The sequence below is a fragment of the Dama dama genome, chromosome 33, assembly GCF_033118175.1.
Source record: "Dama dama isolate Ldn47 chromosome 33, ASM3311817v1, whole genome shotgun sequence".
Classification (NCBI taxonomy): Eukaryota; Metazoa; Chordata; class Mammalia; order Artiodactyla; family Cervidae; genus Dama; species Dama dama.
In genome coordinates, this window is record NC_083713.1 from 61,540,402 (window position 1) to 61,558,587 (window position 18,186).

Below are 18,186 nucleotides of genomic sequence, written 5' to 3' on the forward strand. Positions count from 1 at the left end.
TGCTCTTCCACAATCACATTAAGGAAATATTTAGAAAAGAACATAATTTATATGCAAGTCTCCAAACCTCAGCTTATTCATATACTCATGTACAAGGTAGCTAAGGGTCTCCAAACACATTAAGGCCATTGCATAATCACAACTAATGGGCAAAGCTGTTGGGATAATTTTCCATGCTTCAAAACTTAGATATACAGAATGTATGCGAGAAAATGTACAATAATAAATACCTAGCTAGTTTATACCATAAAAGAAAGAGACATACATTAATATTTCAAATCATTTTGAGGATATCAACTAAATTCAGATGCCATTTTCACTACAAATGTGTTGCACAGTGGTGATATATTGACAAAAGAGAAACAGACCTAACTATGGAGATCATAATTTTAATTGACAATAACATGAAAATTCAGAAGGATAACAAGCATCACGGACGGAGGTGACAATTATACAGGAATAAGAATCAAATGTATTATAAAGAAGAACCTATTTTTTTTCCTCTCTGGAGATTTCCCGCTCCTTCATGGGTAAGAAGGACAAGAATGGAAAGAATATTCTTCTCATTAATGAAAATGGGACAAAGGAACATCCAGGACATTCCTACCTGGTTTCCAGATGAACTGATTATCCTTTTTGCCTTCCAAATGAGCCGCATGGGACAGCAAGAGAGAAAGTAACAGAAATAGCTTCCTCATGCTCCTCCATACCCAGCCAGTGACAGCCAGATTACACTTCGGAAACATTCTTCAGAATTCAGCCTCTTGACTTTCCTATTCCTAAAAGAAAAAAAAAAAAAAAATAAAGAACATCATGTAAGTTTCTTCTGTAAAGAAACTACAAAAACTCACTTCAACTGCTAGCACTTTTAGCAAAATGGCATTATAAATGTTCAAGATCATAAAGAGAGTATATAGAATATTGTTAATAATATTTTAAGGTCAGATGTGAATTACTCCATGTTTTCAATCTTTACCCATGGGAGGCGGGTTCTTTACCGCTAGTGCCACCTGGGAAGCCCTTACCCACGGAAGGCGCTATCAATTCTAAGGACTCTATATGAGTGCACTGTCCACAGTCCCCCGTACAGTTGATCTTTGTTTTTAAGAGCAGGGTTGGCAGAGACCTAGTATACTCCCTCCTACTCAGTCAAACTCCTTGAGGAGCCCATGATTTGGGGAGAAAGACCAGCATATACAGCAAAGTCCAAAATAGGGCAATAAATGCTCAAACAGTGGTATCAGGAAAGTGAGAGGGAACAGTTTAGAAGGCGGCAATTAGTTCCTCTGTGATGAGAAAAAAAAAAAATAGGGAAATCTCACACAAGGTAACATTTGAGATAAGCCAGAGGCAAAGGGCTTGAATGTGTTAGGAAGGCATTTCAGGCCGGCTGAGAGAACTAGGTGCTGAAATGCATTTTGTATTTGGGACCAGGGAGTGGGCCAGTGGCTACAATGAAGGACACAAAGGGGAGGGTGGAACGGACAGAGATGAGATTTAGCACGTAGGTTGGGGAGCAAATTATAAAGAGCCTTGAATGTCATGTGAGGGCTTTGGGGTCCATTCTGTAAAGAACAAGAATCACAGGGAGGCAAATGAATTTAAATAACTGACACCAGTGAACAAAACGGATCACAGAGAAACTGAGGCCAGTTAGGAAACTAGGTAAATATTCCAGACAAGTACTGGTAAATGAAAGGATCAGAAGAAATTTCAAAATTTAGTTTACAGGCTAGGTGTGATGGATTTGGTTACCAATTGGATGGGATGTATGACAGAGATAAGATAGAAAAGACAGATTCCAGAGCCGATGGGACTCCTCCTCCAAAAAGGAGAAACAGGAAGAGGGGCAGATTTTCAAAAGAAGATAAAGACAATTTCCTTAAGAGAATATAAAATCTGGTGTGCCTGCAGGACACAATCCTGCAGGTAGTTTCCCAAAAGACATAAGAAGATTCTACACTGAGTTAAAAAGATCTAGGGAGAACATGCAAGTTAGTTGCTCAGTTGTGTCTGACTCTTTGTGATCCCATGATTGCCAGGCTCCTCTGTCCATGTGATTTCCCAGGCAAGAATACTGGAGTGAGTTGCGATTTCCATCTCCAGGGGATCTTCCTGACCTGCCACAATACATAATTTTAGAAAAATATACTGATAGGTAAAAGGTGAAATAAGCATATGTTAGAAGGATACACTGATAGATAAAAGGTGATAAAAGGATGAAACAGGTTGTCAAGGATAGAACTTATTGCCCCTAAGCATTTTCCAAAGCATTGCTGAAAGTGGAGAGCAAGTCTGACTGTGAATTTCCTAAATCAAAAAAAAAGACAAAAAGAAGTGGCTACTATAGCCCTCATACAGAGGAGTAAAGTATATGTTCTTTTCGTATTGTTTTAGGAGAAGCCATCACCCTGCTCCCAAGCAGTGGTGGAATTAACCCCGAGAGTTCTCATCAACACAGATGCCGTGCTGAGTCATGCACTCAACGCATCCCTTCATCAATAAAACAGACAACAGCAATCTGTAGTCAGCGGGGTCTCGGGCTCTTGTAGAACACTCCAAGGGTACAGTGGCAAAGTACAAGTCAGTGAAAATGATGCTGCAAGGAGTCAAGCAATGGAGTTCAAGGACACAGCTCTCTGATGACTTGCCTTGGTCCAGGAATGAAGAGAATACTTGGATAAGCAACCAAAAGCTTCTCCTCTGTTTCTGCATTGCATACCAATATTGAAAGAGTGGAGTGCTGCCTCTGAAATGAAACAGAGCTCCCCTGCTTGACTGTTTGTTCCCAGGAGTGGCCTGTTAGGCTATCCCAGGGAACCTGTGAGGCGCTACTGGACACACTTCATAAACCTCTGGATGAGACACACGCTGTACCCTTACATGAGACCCCTTTGTGCGCATACACACACAGACACTTCAGGTGATGGGTATTTCAGGTTGCTAATGGCAAAACCACATGCTTAAAAGCAACACAACAAGGAACAGTTTGGCAATTTTATTATGATATTTTAAAGTCTCCACACATACACACGCATGCAAGTAGTCAATTCATTCTTCATAATACAGATTTGCTACAAAAACTTTGATGTGCACATTTTTTAGAAGGTACCATTGCCATTAATTCCATGAAGTCAGCTGAAAAATATCTAAATACTGCTCCCATAATACAACATGGATAAACCTAGAGCAGAGAAAGACAAATATCATATGATGTCTCTTCTATGTGGAATCTAAAAAAGAATAATACAAATGAACTTATATACAAAACAGAAGTAGAGTCACAGACAGGGAAAACAAACTTGATTATTAAAAAGGAAAAGGGGGAGGTATAAATTAAGATTTGGGATTAAAATATACATACTGCTATACAGAAAACAGATAGCTAACAAGGACCTACTGTATAACATGGGGGCTATACTCAATATCTTTTAATAATCTATAATGAAAAAGAATCTAAAAAAGAATGCATATATAATGCATAACTGAATCACTTTGCCGTATACCTGAAAATAACACAAAATTGTAAATTAACTATATTTCAATGAAAAAAAATTTAAAAGACAAGATAACTTCCTAGTGAGTCCTACAAATCAAATTAGGTTAAAAAAAAAAATACCCCTGGGAAAGCAAATGAATTGGCTTTCTGTATAATGATGGATTTAAGTCATTGTAATGTTAGAGAACTTTTGATAAAAAGGATGATTAGGGCAGTTGATCTTATGCTATTATTATTACTATCAATATACTAATTAACCATCAGGCCCAGCTCTCTACTGAGACCACTTCTTTTGTGATAGGAAATCACCAGGGTATAGGTGATGACTTTGTTCATTCTCACTGGTGGGAGACAGACTTTCAGCATATCTAAGAGCATATTCATGTCATTACCAGGTAAGCCAAAGAGATGCAGGGCCAAAAGCATGTTTGTTCAACTCTAAATGGCCATAAGTGAGAAGCCAAAAAGAGATTTAAAAGGATTTGGAGTTCCAGTGAGACTGCATGTAAGCATAAGCTGATTAGCCAATAATTTATATATAAATAAGTGTATATATAAATATTTTGAATTTTGTATCAATCTTTGTTTTTTTATTGTAAGACCTGAACAGAGTTGTTGTGAGACTACAAGAAGCAGGCTTCCTCACTGGCACAGAGCTCTGTACTAACTCTGCAAAGGGACCCACTGGCTTTAAGGGGCCTTTTGTGTTCACCTAAGCCAGTGGAAGATCTCTGAAGAAAGTGGCTTACAGACTCCTGTCCTCACCATTATCTCCTGGCTATCACTGATTAATAAAGATAATGACAGTAAAGACACAGAGAACAGACTTGTGGCTGTCAAGGGGGAGGGAGCCTGGGACTTTGGGACTAGCAGATACAAATTATTATATAGAGGATGGATAAACAACAAGGTCCTACTGTATAGCAGAGGAAACTATATTCAATATCCTGTGATAAACCATATAAAGAACTATATATATATATATGTTTATGTGTGTATCTGATTCACTTGGCAGTACAGCAGAAATTAACACAATATTGTAAATCAACTATACTTCAATAAAATTAATTTAAAAAAGAAAACAAGGACAGTGACAGTAGAAACCTACAACTAATCTTGACTTAAAAAAAAATGAAATGGAGATCTTAGAGAATGCACCAAAGCATCTCAGTTCAGGAGGCCACAGCAATTTTACTCCTAAAAACACCCACACATTTTTAGCATCTGTACTAGCTAAAACCTTATACCTCGTTACCTCTCTTTTCCCAAGAAACTTGAGAACAGAGGATGGGAAATTAGGTTTGAAGAAGTTTCCACCATCCGCCATGCTTTATATCCACTAATAAATGGAGAATCTCTGCTGAGTTGATGGAGCATGCAGGATGGAGTTTGAATACAGGTTTGTCTTACTTCACTAAACTATGCTGCCTCTATTCCCTCTAAAGACCTGAAACTCACTAAATTATTCCTGGGAAGACACTAGGAGTCATACTTGTATCCCTTACTTTAAAAGCCACACACGAGTTCACAATAAACACAAGGAGAGGAAACGAGGAACAATTAGACCTGCCACTTCTCTGTCTGTAAAACACAACTGGAAAAATGCTGTAACTACCATGAAAAAATATATTATTCAGGAAGCATGTGCTACTCATGACGGCATGAATAATTTATATCAGGAAGGTCGTTGAGTCTCCAAATCAACTTATTTACTATATATCTTAGCATCCAAAATGTATTTGCGAGGTTAGCTCTAAACTGATGAATACTAAGAGAAATAAAAAAAAAAATAGTTTCTCCTTTTAGCCTCAGTTTTCTAATCATTTAAAGGCCATTCAAAATATGAAAAATGTGCTTTACACTTCATATGCATTTCATTTTCCTTTAAATGCATTCTTATCGTTGAAGTCCTTGAATATTTAAAAAGGTAAAAAACTTCAAAATAAAATAAAAACTGTTGCAATTTGCTTACAGCCTGAAGGAACAGCGAGAGAAGAGCAAACTTGACTGAGCACATCCCCATAGCGCCATCTCATGGCAACTCTGCAGACAATGGCTCAGTAAAGATGCCTGAGTAGCAGCGGCTAGAGGGGAGGACACCCACAGTCCAGATCAGCTCTGTTGACCAGGATGGGAGCTCCAACCAGTTGCCAAGAGCAAGTGATTGTTAACTAAACACTGCTAAAGAAACCAAAGAAGCATTTCCTTTTCCTCAGCCATTTGCCTAATTTCTGATTGCAGTATTGTGCACTGCATTCCATCCCGCATAATCCATCAATATACAAAATATTGACCTAAGCACTTCACTGAACTCTCACCATAGCCTTATGAAATAGATATTCATGTTATCCCTCGTTTTAGAGAAAAGGAAAGTGAGGCACTAAGACGTAAGTGACAAGCCCCAGGTCACAAAGGTAGTAAGTTGTGTGTGATTCATCTCAGTGACCCTCCTCTGAAACTGGCACTGTGACCCAATGCCAACATAAGTCATTTTTCATAGCCTTGAAAAATGTAGATCCTTTCTAACCTTGTGTAGGGTCTCTCAGCAGCTTGCACAAGGCACTTTACATATCATTTCACTTCCTCCTCACATTATACTATCAGCAACTATTCCTATTTTTCAGATGTAAAAGAGACTGTTCATTGAGGATGTTAAATAACTGTCCTAAGGTCACCTCAGCTAGAAAACATCAAAGCTGAATTACAAAATGGCCCTGACCCCACAGCCCGTATCTGTTGATAGCATCACACACGGTGACTCTGGTGGGTCACCAGCCTGGGAGCCTCAGGGTCCCAACTACAAATTGATGAAGGCCATCATCCCACAGTCCTAAGCGGGTAGGGATGGAATCAAATAATGGAGGGAAGATTCCCGGATGAGCACCTGTCAGGCACCTGCCAAAAAGTGAGCACTCCCTAAGAGGGCATCATTGTTCTCATTATCACGAGTGCCTGAATACTCCGTCACTCAGTCATGTCTGCCTTTTTGCAACACTTTGGACTGTAGCCCACCAGGCTCCTCTGTCCATGAGATTTTTTAAGCAAGAATACTGGAGTGGGTTGCCGTTTCCTCCTCCAGGGTATCTTCCCTACCCAGGGATTGAACTCAAGTCTCCCGCATCTCCTGCTCTGCAGGCAGGTTCTTTAGCCATCAGGGAGGCTCCCTATTATCACGATTCTCTCAAAATTCAGAAGAGCCATGATTCTGTGGGACTTCCCTGGTGATCCAGTGACTGGGACTCTGTACTCCCAATGCAAGGGGCCAGAGTTCAACCCCTGATCAGGGAACTAGATCCCACACGCCTCAACTAAAGATGCCAAATCCTGCAACAAAGATTGACGATTCCACATGCTGCAACTAAGACCCAGCACAGCCAAATAAATAAGATAATAAATATTAAATAAAAGAAAAAATAAAACTCTGACTACAGCAACATTTCAGGGAGGTTTTGAATGTTATCCTGCCCTGTGGCAAAGGATGGGGGGATGATATTTTCCACCTCCCCATCTGTGACTCTGTGCCTTATTTCTGAAGAGCTAAAAGCACTCTATACCAAGAGCCCCATTAAAGATTCACATTGACACTGTGAAGGAGAAAACAGGTATTATCATCTCTATTTTATGAGAGGGTAACCTCTAGCCTCACAATCACAAGATGTTTAGTAACTTCCTTAAGTCTTTTAACTACCAGCCTCTTCTCCACGAACCTCACTGCAGAATCCTAAATTATATCAAATACAAGCATGGGGGACCTGTAAGCATATCACAAAAATTATCCAGTCACGTGGTTTTTGGTTTACAGTATGACTCAAAGCCATAGGTTTGCATCACATAATAAATTCTGAAAATTTTTCACAAAATACACACAAATGCTTTACATATCTCCAAACAAACTTTTGCCATAGGACATACTACTGATAGAAATCAATTTGCTAAAACCAACTTGGTAGCTGTGGCAGACAGTGCTATTTTTACCCTGTCTTCTAGAATTACAACTTTTTAAAGAATGTCCACCAGCCCTGTTTGAAAACAAATCACATTTGCAGATTTCCTTGTAACAAAGGTGGCCACACGAAACAGTTCTGGCCAATGATCTACAAGTGTCAAGGAGAGGAGGTGTTTTTCTTCAAAAAAAAAAAAATATATATATATATATATAAATATATATATATATAAAACTCCCCAAAAGTGTGGGGGGAAGTGTGGTTCTTTGCTGTTGGCCCCTTTTCCTATGACCCCTGCCTGGAACACAGACAGTAATGTCTGGAGGTGCCAAAGGCATCCGAAAACCATGGGATGAACACCACCCACTAAGAGATGGAGCGGGAGGCAGACAAAGCCTGAGACTCAGACACCATGATGGAGCTATAGCAACTACTTCTGGTCTCTCTGATCTGTCCTAGATTGTCAATTTCTGGACTTTCTGATTTGTGTGAAAAACAGACTCCGTTGTTGCAAGCCACTTTTTTGTGTGTTTTCTGTTATAGGAGCTGAAAGCAACTCTAATGCCTATGGCACCCAGATCCCTGGATTCACAGCGTCTATTTATAGACAGACCTATTTTTGTGTGTGTTTCTGTCTCTGTGACTTCTACAGATTGAAACAACTTCTCTCATGATTCAAGCAATACACCTAACCTCTCTGGAAACTTGGACAAGTATGTACCCATTTCTAAACAAGCGAGGTTGGTTTATTCCCCATGCTGGCTCTTTTAGGTAATACCTGCAACATCCAAAGAAAAGTAGCCAGATCTGTCGCTATTTTTCATAAGTGTCATCAAAGTGAAAAAAGGGGCACAACCTCTATGATGAACTATATGTAAGAGAGAATGGTAGTAATTACCCTAGCAAGCTGCTTCGGATTCCCTAATAAGAATAATCCACCCATAGAGACAGAGTCTAAAATAAGAACATATTTCTGGAGCAATCTTCTACACAGTTGCCAAGCTCTCCCTGGTTTTGAAGGTATTAAGACAGGTTCTTGTAATTTTGGAACCAACTCATCACCACCTGATGGAAAAACATCTTGATACCTCATGGCATCACATCCTCATGACTAAATTCCTGGTGGTTGCTCAAATCTTTCATGATCCCTTCCTTAATGACTTTTTTTAGTCAGAACCAAGCTACCAAATCTCTCTCTCTTTTTTAACTTCTCATTGGCCACTTCTTCTCAGCCTCCTTTCCAAATATTCCTCTTATTCTGAGCTCTAAATGAGTATACCTCTAACTTGGTCCTCAAATTCCTCTTCTCTAGCTTTGCTCACTCCCCAGTAGATCTTATGTAGCCATTCAGTTTTACATACCGTGCTTCATGATTCTCATTTCTCCATATTCAATCTGGTATCCCCAGTCCTGACTTCTTTCCTTAACTCACACACTCAACTTACCAGTGTGTATCACCGCTTGGATATCTGACAGCAACTCACATGGAACATACATAAAGATGCTTGTGATTCTCCTATGTCATCCACGGTCTAATTCTCCTCTCAGTGTCCCCATTTCCATAAAGGCATCACACTGCCTAGAAGACCAGGAGTTCTCCTAAACGCCTTTCTTTTTCTCACACCTGAAAACCAATCCATCAGTCAAACTAGTGGGCAAAACCTTCCCAATCTGTTCAGCATCAAGACACTTCCCATCCTCTTGTTTAGTGCCAGCCACCATCATCTCTCACCCAAGCTATGGTAATAGTCTCCTACCTGGTTTTCCTGCCTTCACTCTGGGTTGCTTCTATGCACTCTACACAGAAAATCCAGGATAATCTTTAGGAAGGAAAATGCACCTTTCTCTTTAAAGTCCTCTCATGACTTCCAATTTAGAATAAAATTTAAAAATTCTGCTGATTGGACTTTTGCTTTCTCTCATTCTGACCATTCTCCATTCATTTCTGTAGCCCAGACACAATGGACCTTTTCTTGTTCCTCAAGGATATATCTTCTCAAGGCCCTTGCACTACTGTTTCTTAGGTACCTATTCACATGACTTGCTTCCTCAGTTCATTAACCTTAAAGGCTTTCCCAAACCAATCTGTTCAGCACAATTGCAAGCACTCCATCCCCCTGATGTTTGTTTCTTCTATTTCTTTGTAACACTAAGAAAAGATATACTTGACAATCTAGTGTGTACTGGTTTCCTTATTTTCCTCTCCTCTAGTATCATCTAACTAGTTTATCTTGCTCACATTATGTGCCCAGCACCTAGTATATTGCCTGGGAAAGAGTAAGTGTTCCTTAAATATTAACTAAGCAAATGAAAGGATTATGGAGTCTTCATTTGTAGGTTTTTTTCCCCTAAATTCTCTTGATCTCAGACCACAATCCTGAGGAAAAGGCTTTTCCATACAATGGGAGACAAATGGATGGAGAAGCCCCTATTTCCACATTGGTTTGGATTTCTGAATTCTCTTCTCTGTGCTCAGTAAGATTAATTTAGGTAACTTGTGAAACGTAAAAATCAGTATGGGCAACAGTAAATAGCTTAAAGATTCTTTCTACTTTACAAATAAATTACAAACATCCCAGTGTACTACCAAGAAAAGATCCAAAGAATAAAGAAGTTTGATACATTCTATGCTTTTTAAATCCTCAAGCAAAATAATCTATCTTTTTACAAAGTAGAAAAAAATAAAAGTTAAATAGATTGATGGAAATTATATGAAAAAAAACATAATGAAGTCATTAGAGAAAAAATAAAATCTATGTCATCTTCTGTTCGGAGAAGCTTAGGTTAATAAAAAGAAATTGCATTCAATTTTAAAGCATTGCATTCTAGAAGAGTAATAAAATTAGTACAATCACTTCTGGAGATAGTTTAGGAAATAAAATAGGCACCTAATGGTGTTAGCCTGTAGTAGTCCAGCCTTCTTGAAGATGCAAGGAAGGATTTGATAACCTCTTTTTACCAAATCTTACAAACAGATAAATATTCATTTATATGTGTTTTATATGTATGAGTGTAGACACAGCATAATTTTATATGGACTTACATTTAACAGTTACTCAAAGAGGTTTATAAGAATTCAGAAGAACTTGAATGTGTGAACAAGATAAAATTCTCTGCTCAAACACTATTGACCTTTGAAATTTAAAAAAAATACTTAATTACTCAGTAATATTTTCTCCAATATAAGATTCTAAATATTTAATGTCAGGAGAATTATCCAGTTAAACTGTAAATATGGCTTTGTATTCTCTTGATTAATTATGCATCTACTGTTGCAAAGGAACTTTTTGAATTGTGTTAACAGCTGACATAAAAATAATAACATGTTTATAAGCCTATAAAATAATTCTCCAGCAGTCTCTTCCATTATCTTTTATAAGTGTTCATTTATTACAACTGGGCATTGACCATTAACAAGTTGCTCGTCACATGCAGGAGATTTGATAGAAATTATTTTCATCCTGTCTCATCTCATTCTTCCCAAAAGGATGAAGTGATATCTGCAAGAGAACATTTCAAACGAAGCTGAAGTGCAAGTTGTGTTTTTAGGTTCTTCCTTTATTGCATAAACTATCAGGAAAGTTGCAAGAACATGCTTGACCAATGGAAAACAGACTATATTCTTTCTACCAACATATCCAAGGGTTTTGTTTTGGTTTTTCATTGTTTCTAGCCATTTCAAACAGATAACAAAGATTGAAGGCACTTGTTTTGAAATACATTTCATTTATCACCTTTATACCTTTAAAAAATGCAGTACATTTATTTAATCAATACTATCTGCCTCCAATTTCACAGAAACAGGCAGAAACTGATGATACTAAATAAAAGGTACTTCACAAAAGTGCACACACATGCATGCACACACAGATAGTTTTAAAATAATAAAATGACCAAGAGACCAAGACACAAAACCAAAATTTTCAAAGAGTGATTTCTCTCAGAGAAAAAGAAAAAGTTCACTAGGTACCCTGACAACCACTGGAAATTTTACATTTAGAAGTTTAATTACAAACTTAGATAAGTGGATTATAATGAAAGATATCTCTAGCAGGGGAGCCCAGACAGAAGCATCATGAATGCATTAAAGAAAACACCAGAGAGAGAACTCTCCATCAGCAGAAAGATTTTAATTAAACAGCAATAGGATACATCTCTTCTGTGAAATTATATCCCTGTTAACCCATAGTTCATTAAAAATATTTACTATGTATTAATAATATATTCTTTGAAACCATCTACTCTGGAAAGTAGGTTTAAACCATTCACTCTCAGTTATGAGGGCAGAAAACTGCAGGTAGGGAGGAGAGAAAAGGGGTAAAATGTGGGAATGAAAAAAACACCTCTTTGCATGCTATCCTCGGTCAACTGAGCCGGAAGTGGTTCCTCACTGCATGAAGACCCATAGGCTTCAAGAGAAGTCAAATGAGCCAGTAATGACCACCTAAGTTACTCACCTAAGTACACTGAGTGTTAGCATTGGTCCATTAGGAACAACCAAGAGGATGGCTAAGATCAGTTTAATTATGTCACTTGTTTGCACTTTTATTTTTAGCACGAATTCAAGTATTTACTTGGGGTACTATGTCCGGGCTTCCCTGGTGGCTCAGATAGTAAAGAATCTGCCTGCAGTGCAGGAGACCCGAGTTCAGTCCCTGGGTTGGGAAGATCCCCTGGAGAAGGGAATGGCAACCCACTCCAGTATTCTTGCCTAGAGAATTCCATGGACAGAGGAGCCTGGTGGGCTACAGTCCATGGGGTTGTAAAGAGCTGGACATGACTGAATGACTAACAGTTTCACTAGGTTGCTGCGCTTAGTCGATTAGTCACGTCAAACTCTTTGTGGCCCCATGGATTGAGCCCGCCATGCCCCTCTCTCCCTGGGGATTCTCCAGGCAAGAATACTGAAGTGGGTAGCCATTTCACTAGGTTGTTAAAGACGTGCATTTTCAAAATCCTCAACAATATTCCTGAGATTCTGCAATGTCCAACCAAAAAGTTCTTTCCTTAAGAGCAGGGGTCATATTTTCTCCATTTCATATTTTGAGCTTGTAGTCACTTATCTAGACCCAGTAGGTACACAGCCAATGTTGAATAAATGAAGGAATTAATGAAGTGAAAAGGTACAAAAGGATGTGTTCTATTCTAATAAAATCATAATTAACAGAAAAAATTGGGCTCAGAAAGCCAGTAACTTCAAACAGATGCAAAATATATATATATTTATTCTAATTATACTTCCCCCTGAACACTGCAAAATTCCATTCCCACAAACTTTCCTAGATAATCTAATGTTTGCTCCCCATCCTGTCAACATGAGGGACTGCCCAGGTGGCTCAGCAGCAAAGAATCTGCCTGCCAATGCAGGAGATTTGGGTTTGATTCCTGGATTGGGAAGATCCCCTGCAGGAGGAAATGGCAATCCACTCCAGTATTCTTGCCTGGAAAATTCCAAGGACAGAAGAGCCTAGTGGGCTACAGGCCATGGGATCACAAAGCATCAGGCATGACTGAACACGCACAGTGTCAACATTACACATTTTCTAACATACACTTTCCAGACTGTTGCCAATTCCACAGCTGGAATGAGGTGCAATGTTGCAGGACCTTTAGGGTCCCACGGAGTGTAACTTTTTTAAGTGTAACAGTACATGGAAAATGAAATGCCAAGCACATATTTTGATAAAACAAGTAAATATTAATTAAAAAATCAGTAAATTTCATCAAGAAAATAAAATTATTTGTGTCCCCTGAACTAGTAGTTTCGTTGAACTGTCGGATGCCTTATAATTTCTAGAAATAATGACTCACTTTTAAAAATAACGCTCAGGTAGCCATCAAAGGATCTGTATCTTTAATATAATACGTTAGCACAGTGTTTTTTATTAAAATTCAAAATATAACTTCCTACACATCTTCTCTATTTGCTGTAACAGAGCAACAGATATTAACAGCAACCTGTTATGACCTCTAGTTGGTTAGATGGAGAGGAATAATGCTTAGAAATCTGAAGGTCAGGAAAAGATGTCTGTGGGAATGAAAGCTACAGTCTGAGAGACAGAAACCTCTTAAAACCATTCAAATGAAAATGATGGAATCTGAATGCACTAATGCAAGCACAAGATGAGCTTATGAAAAACTAGGTAAAGACAAGAGTGAAACTAAAACACCCGTTCTCACAAATATTTAAAAAAGGAATCTCCATTTCAACCTGTTGGTCATGTCACTGGAAAAGTGACAACCACACTCACTCCATACGTGTTAAAATTTTGGAGTGAAGCAGAGGATAAAGTTCATCATCCAATCTGATCAAATCACACTCAGGAGGAATTGTACATTAATGAGACAAGAAGCAAAATAATATGTCACCTGTGGGTCATTTGTATCACTTTGTTCTATGGCCACAGATGTACTTTAATCCACCATCTGCTTTAGAAGTTTTCATTGTCAAAGGGTGTGGGTGTTGACTAAGCCTTTTTAAGGGGAGGTGATTCACTCCAACAAATCTTTGACACTATTTTAAAAAAGCAGACTGACATTTGCATTGGATCAATAGTCTTAAGAGAAGAACAACACTTCAAACTGGTGATGTCAGCTTCCAGTGATGATACCCTTAACTGATGATTTCAAAATCCCTTGACAATTTCCAATATATGCCACTGGTTTTCTATACACCTGCTTCTCCTCTTCCTGGAGAGCAACTTTTCTTGCACCTTCTAGCTCACAAACACAAAAAATGGATGCTGAAATCAATGCTGAAACATGTAAAAGAATATTAATAGTACTGATACAAATACTTACAAAGGTCAAAGAATTAAAAGGAAGTTAGAAGAGATTTCTATAACTCAAACTTCCTCAAATACTCTTAGCAGTAACTCAATATTTTCAGTGACAGGGAATTAATTCAATGCCCTACAAAGCAACCCATTCCATTTTGGGATAGCTCCAATTACTAGGACATGTGTCTCAACCCAGAATAGTTGTTCTTTCCTTATCTAAAGCTTTCGATCTTAACTCTTCCCTATGCAGTTATAGCTAAAGGAGATTTCATCTGTCTGCAACAAGACAAAACTCCATTTTCCTCTTTTCTAGGCTAAACATGTCCAGCTCTTTCAACTACTCCCCATTATTCTTGGTTTCCACATCCTTCACCCGTATGAACTCTCTATCCAGACATGCCTCCAGAAGGTGAAGGTCAGTTCTCTGGAGAAGGACAGGACTATGAGCCCCTGGCACCCAAAATCATAGTCGCTGGCCATGTAAAGAGGATTTGGGTGGGAGAACAACTAGCCCAGAAACAGGGGGGAAGTTGTGCACAGAAGTGTTCTTATCAGGGATTATTATTAACACTAATTAGAAACATGGTTAATGTTAATTAGAAAGACAGTAACCTAAATGTTTACTCAAAAGAAATGATTAACACTGTTACATTGTCTCCAAACCATATCATGCTGATAAGAAGGGTATAAAAATATGGAAACTGTGCATATGTTATGCTTTTTAAAACTTCAATATTTAAATATTTATTATATGTGACTAAAATGATGAGGGAAAATGTATGCATTACATTTTTTTCAGAAAAAAAAAAAACACATGAAGAATGTTAGTTGTATTTAAGTGGTAGAAACATGAGAGATTTTATTCCTCTTTGTCTCCTTACTTACTCATGCTTTTAAAAAACGTAATTAAGATATGCAATTCAGACTACCTTTATTTTACAGGTTTTTGAAAGAAAACCTGGAGAATACTTTGCGTATACCCAACACCAAGTAAGGCACAACTTGGAGAGTATATTGAGTGCCTAATAAGCATCTGGTGCCTATTTGAAGAAGCCAGCTCAGCCAGGCCATTTCACTGCACTGTGTGGATTTTGGCAATTTGTCAACGAAACCATGTTTTTCGCAGGAAGAAAAATAATCTGCTGCAAAAGAAAGTTTAATGACTATTTTTAAAGTAGTGCTGTCTCCCCATGTAGCCATTCCTCTCCAAGTAGCAAAAAGGGGATGTGCTTTCCACTCCTATGTGCTTCACAAAGTGCATCTAAACACACAGTTACCATCAACTTTTAATGGAAATGGCCTCGAGCAAGACAGGAAGCAGACCCATGGGTTTTATGATCCCACAGAAATAATCAAGGCTTGTTGCAGGATAACTTTTATATCTTTTATCGTGAAAATTAAAATAAATGTAGAAGATTTGCCTCTTTCAAGAAGGGAATCTCAGTTTGATTTATTTGTGTTGAAGATGATTCTGGGCTCAATAATGAAAGCTTAGAATCAGAGATCAACATGTCTACCCCTCCTGCTCTCCTTTCCCACTCCTCATAGTTACAGCCAGCCATGGGACCCACTTCCTAGTCTCCTAAGCCAACCCAAATCCACTGTAATATCTTTTCCCAACATTCTGTTCTCCAGTTGGCTGGCAAGTCAGAAAATTGAGGCCAAATTCTACCATAGTGATAGTCACTTCCCCCAGCCGACTGCCAGCTGATTTCACTTAATATTATATGAATTCTAGCACAAAAGCATCTGGATGGTCCCCTGAATGCTGTTAAAATCTGACACAAATGTAACTCCATGATATTACATCTCAGCAACACAGTGAACAGAACCTCAGGATTCTGTTCCTACTCTAACACAGTGAAGTGAAAGTCACTCAGTCATGCCCAACTTTTTGCAACCCCAGAATTCTCCAGGCCAGAATAGTGGAGTGGGCAGCCTTTCCCTTCTCCAGGGATCTTCCCAACCCAGGGATCAAACCCAAGTCTCCCGCATTGCAGGCAGATTCTTTCCCAGCTGAACCACAAGGGAAGACCCTCTAACACAGTATTTCATAGTAAAGAACGTCATCATAAAATATTTGATAAATACCAGGATGTAGAGACAAAGGAAAAGTGCTGGACTCAGGTGAAAGCAAGAAGGGTTGCATACAGCCCCTCCTAGCATGTTCACCAAGGAATTACAATTACCCGACATATGGTAAGTGACGTGCCAATTTCCCATTACAAACCAAAAGTATCCTCGGTGTTTCTCGGGTGACTTCAAGGAGGAAAATTTGAAAATAGGTAGATATTAAAAAAAAAAAAAAAACTGAACCATGCGACAATACATGGAATTTCAAGCAAGGAAATGGCATGAAGTCTGGTACTGATATTGGGGATGAAGCTTTAGAAATAGATTGACCACAAGGTAAATGGTCTGAAATGTAAAAGCTTCTGATTTTACTCAATAGGCAATGGTGAAGTGATCAAGTGTTTTTCCAAGAGGAAACAACTTAACACTGTACTTTGGGATATAACTAACAGCGATACATAGGGCAGATTAAAGAAGATGAACTCAAAGTAGAAGATTCTCGCAGTAACTCACATGTGAAGAAGACCCGCTGGAGCTACAGAGAGACCACTACAGAAAGAGAAAAATGCAAAGGCAGCAAGAGATGAGACAAAGGAAGTGCAAACTGAGGAAGAAAAGAAGTGGCCATAGCTAACAATGAGGTCTCAAGATGAGAAATGGAGTTGGAAGAAGCTGGTACAGGAAAGTGATGACAAGCTTTGCTTTGTCATGACTTTAATATAACGACATAACATTTAAGCAATAGTATCTACTGGGGAGCTGGAGAAGGAGAGCTGAGAGGGCTGAAAGTTAGAGAGGTGATCTGGAAAATCAGGCCCATTAGAGTTGGTATTCAAGTCCATGAAGCAGAAAATCAGGCCAGTTCTTCAAAGAAAGAAAGAGTAGGAAGCTAAGAGCTAAGTCTAGTAGTCTTCTCATACTCAGGAGGAAGATGAAGCAAGTTTCTGCTCATGTTGCCTCTTCCAGATAAAATTCTCTTTTTTACTTGATGACTTAATGAACTTTTCTGCAGCACAAAGGGACAGAACAAATGGCACTTCATCTGTGGGATCTTCTCCAGCACATCTGGGCAGAGTCACTTTCTCCCTATTTATGATCCCACCGTATGCTGTACAATAATCCTTTAGACATCTCTTTCAGCCATTAGACTGGGAGCTCCACCATGATAGTCTGCCCAGCATAGTGCCTAGCAGAGAGAGACAATAATCCATGCTTATTAAATGTTCAATGTCTAGCAAAGCTAAGGGAAAAAAATGACCTGACAAGTATGGGGGGACCTAAGACAGCAAAATTTTGTGGAATAATAGCAATAATACTTAGACCTAACTTAAAACATTGGATTTTGGACACTGAACTGATGCTCTGTAACATGAGACTTTGGGGGACCAAGATAGTGGGGAATGCATTTTGCACGTGGGGACATAGGACTGTGGAAGACTGTGGATGCCAGGCCCCAAGACAGCCTCCTATTCTCATCTCCTGGTATTCATACGCTCTCACAGTAAATAGTAAATTGTGAAAGTGAAGGAGGGTTACTTCCTAGTCTAGAGCACAAAAGACATTGCAGCTTTTGCCTTAGGCTCTCTTGATTGTTCGCCTGAGGAACCCCAAGTTCCACGTCATAAGGACGTTCCAGCAATCCTATTGTGTCCAGGTGGCAAGAAATTGAGTCCTCCTGTAAACAAACAGTACTAATGTGCTGAGCATATGTGTGAGTCCCCTTGGAGGCAGATCATCCAGCCCTTCTCAAGCTTTTAGATGACTAAAGCCTCAGCTGAAGTCCTCAATGCAACCTCAACAAAGACCCTGGGCCAGATTTCCAACTTACAGAGACTGAGACAATAAATATGAATAGTTGTTCTAAACTTTTTCAACCTTGGAGAAATTTGCT

General features: G+C 38.8%; 1 protein-coding gene across 1 annotated transcript in view; it reads right to left on the minus strand.

Moving 5' to 3' along the window:
- The window catches only part of THSD7B (thrombospondin type 1 domain containing 7B), a 972,933-nt gene that overhangs the window by 835,841 nt on the left and 118,906 nt on the right, over positions 1 to 18,186 (minus strand). Inside the window, exon 2 of the mRNA XM_061135120.1 lies at positions 608 to 779. Within this exon, the coding sequence (XP_060991103.1) occupies positions 608 to 746 (139 nt within the window). The 5' untranslated portion in view covers positions 747 to 779. The remainder of the gene's footprint in view (positions 1 to 607; positions 780 to 18,186) is intronic.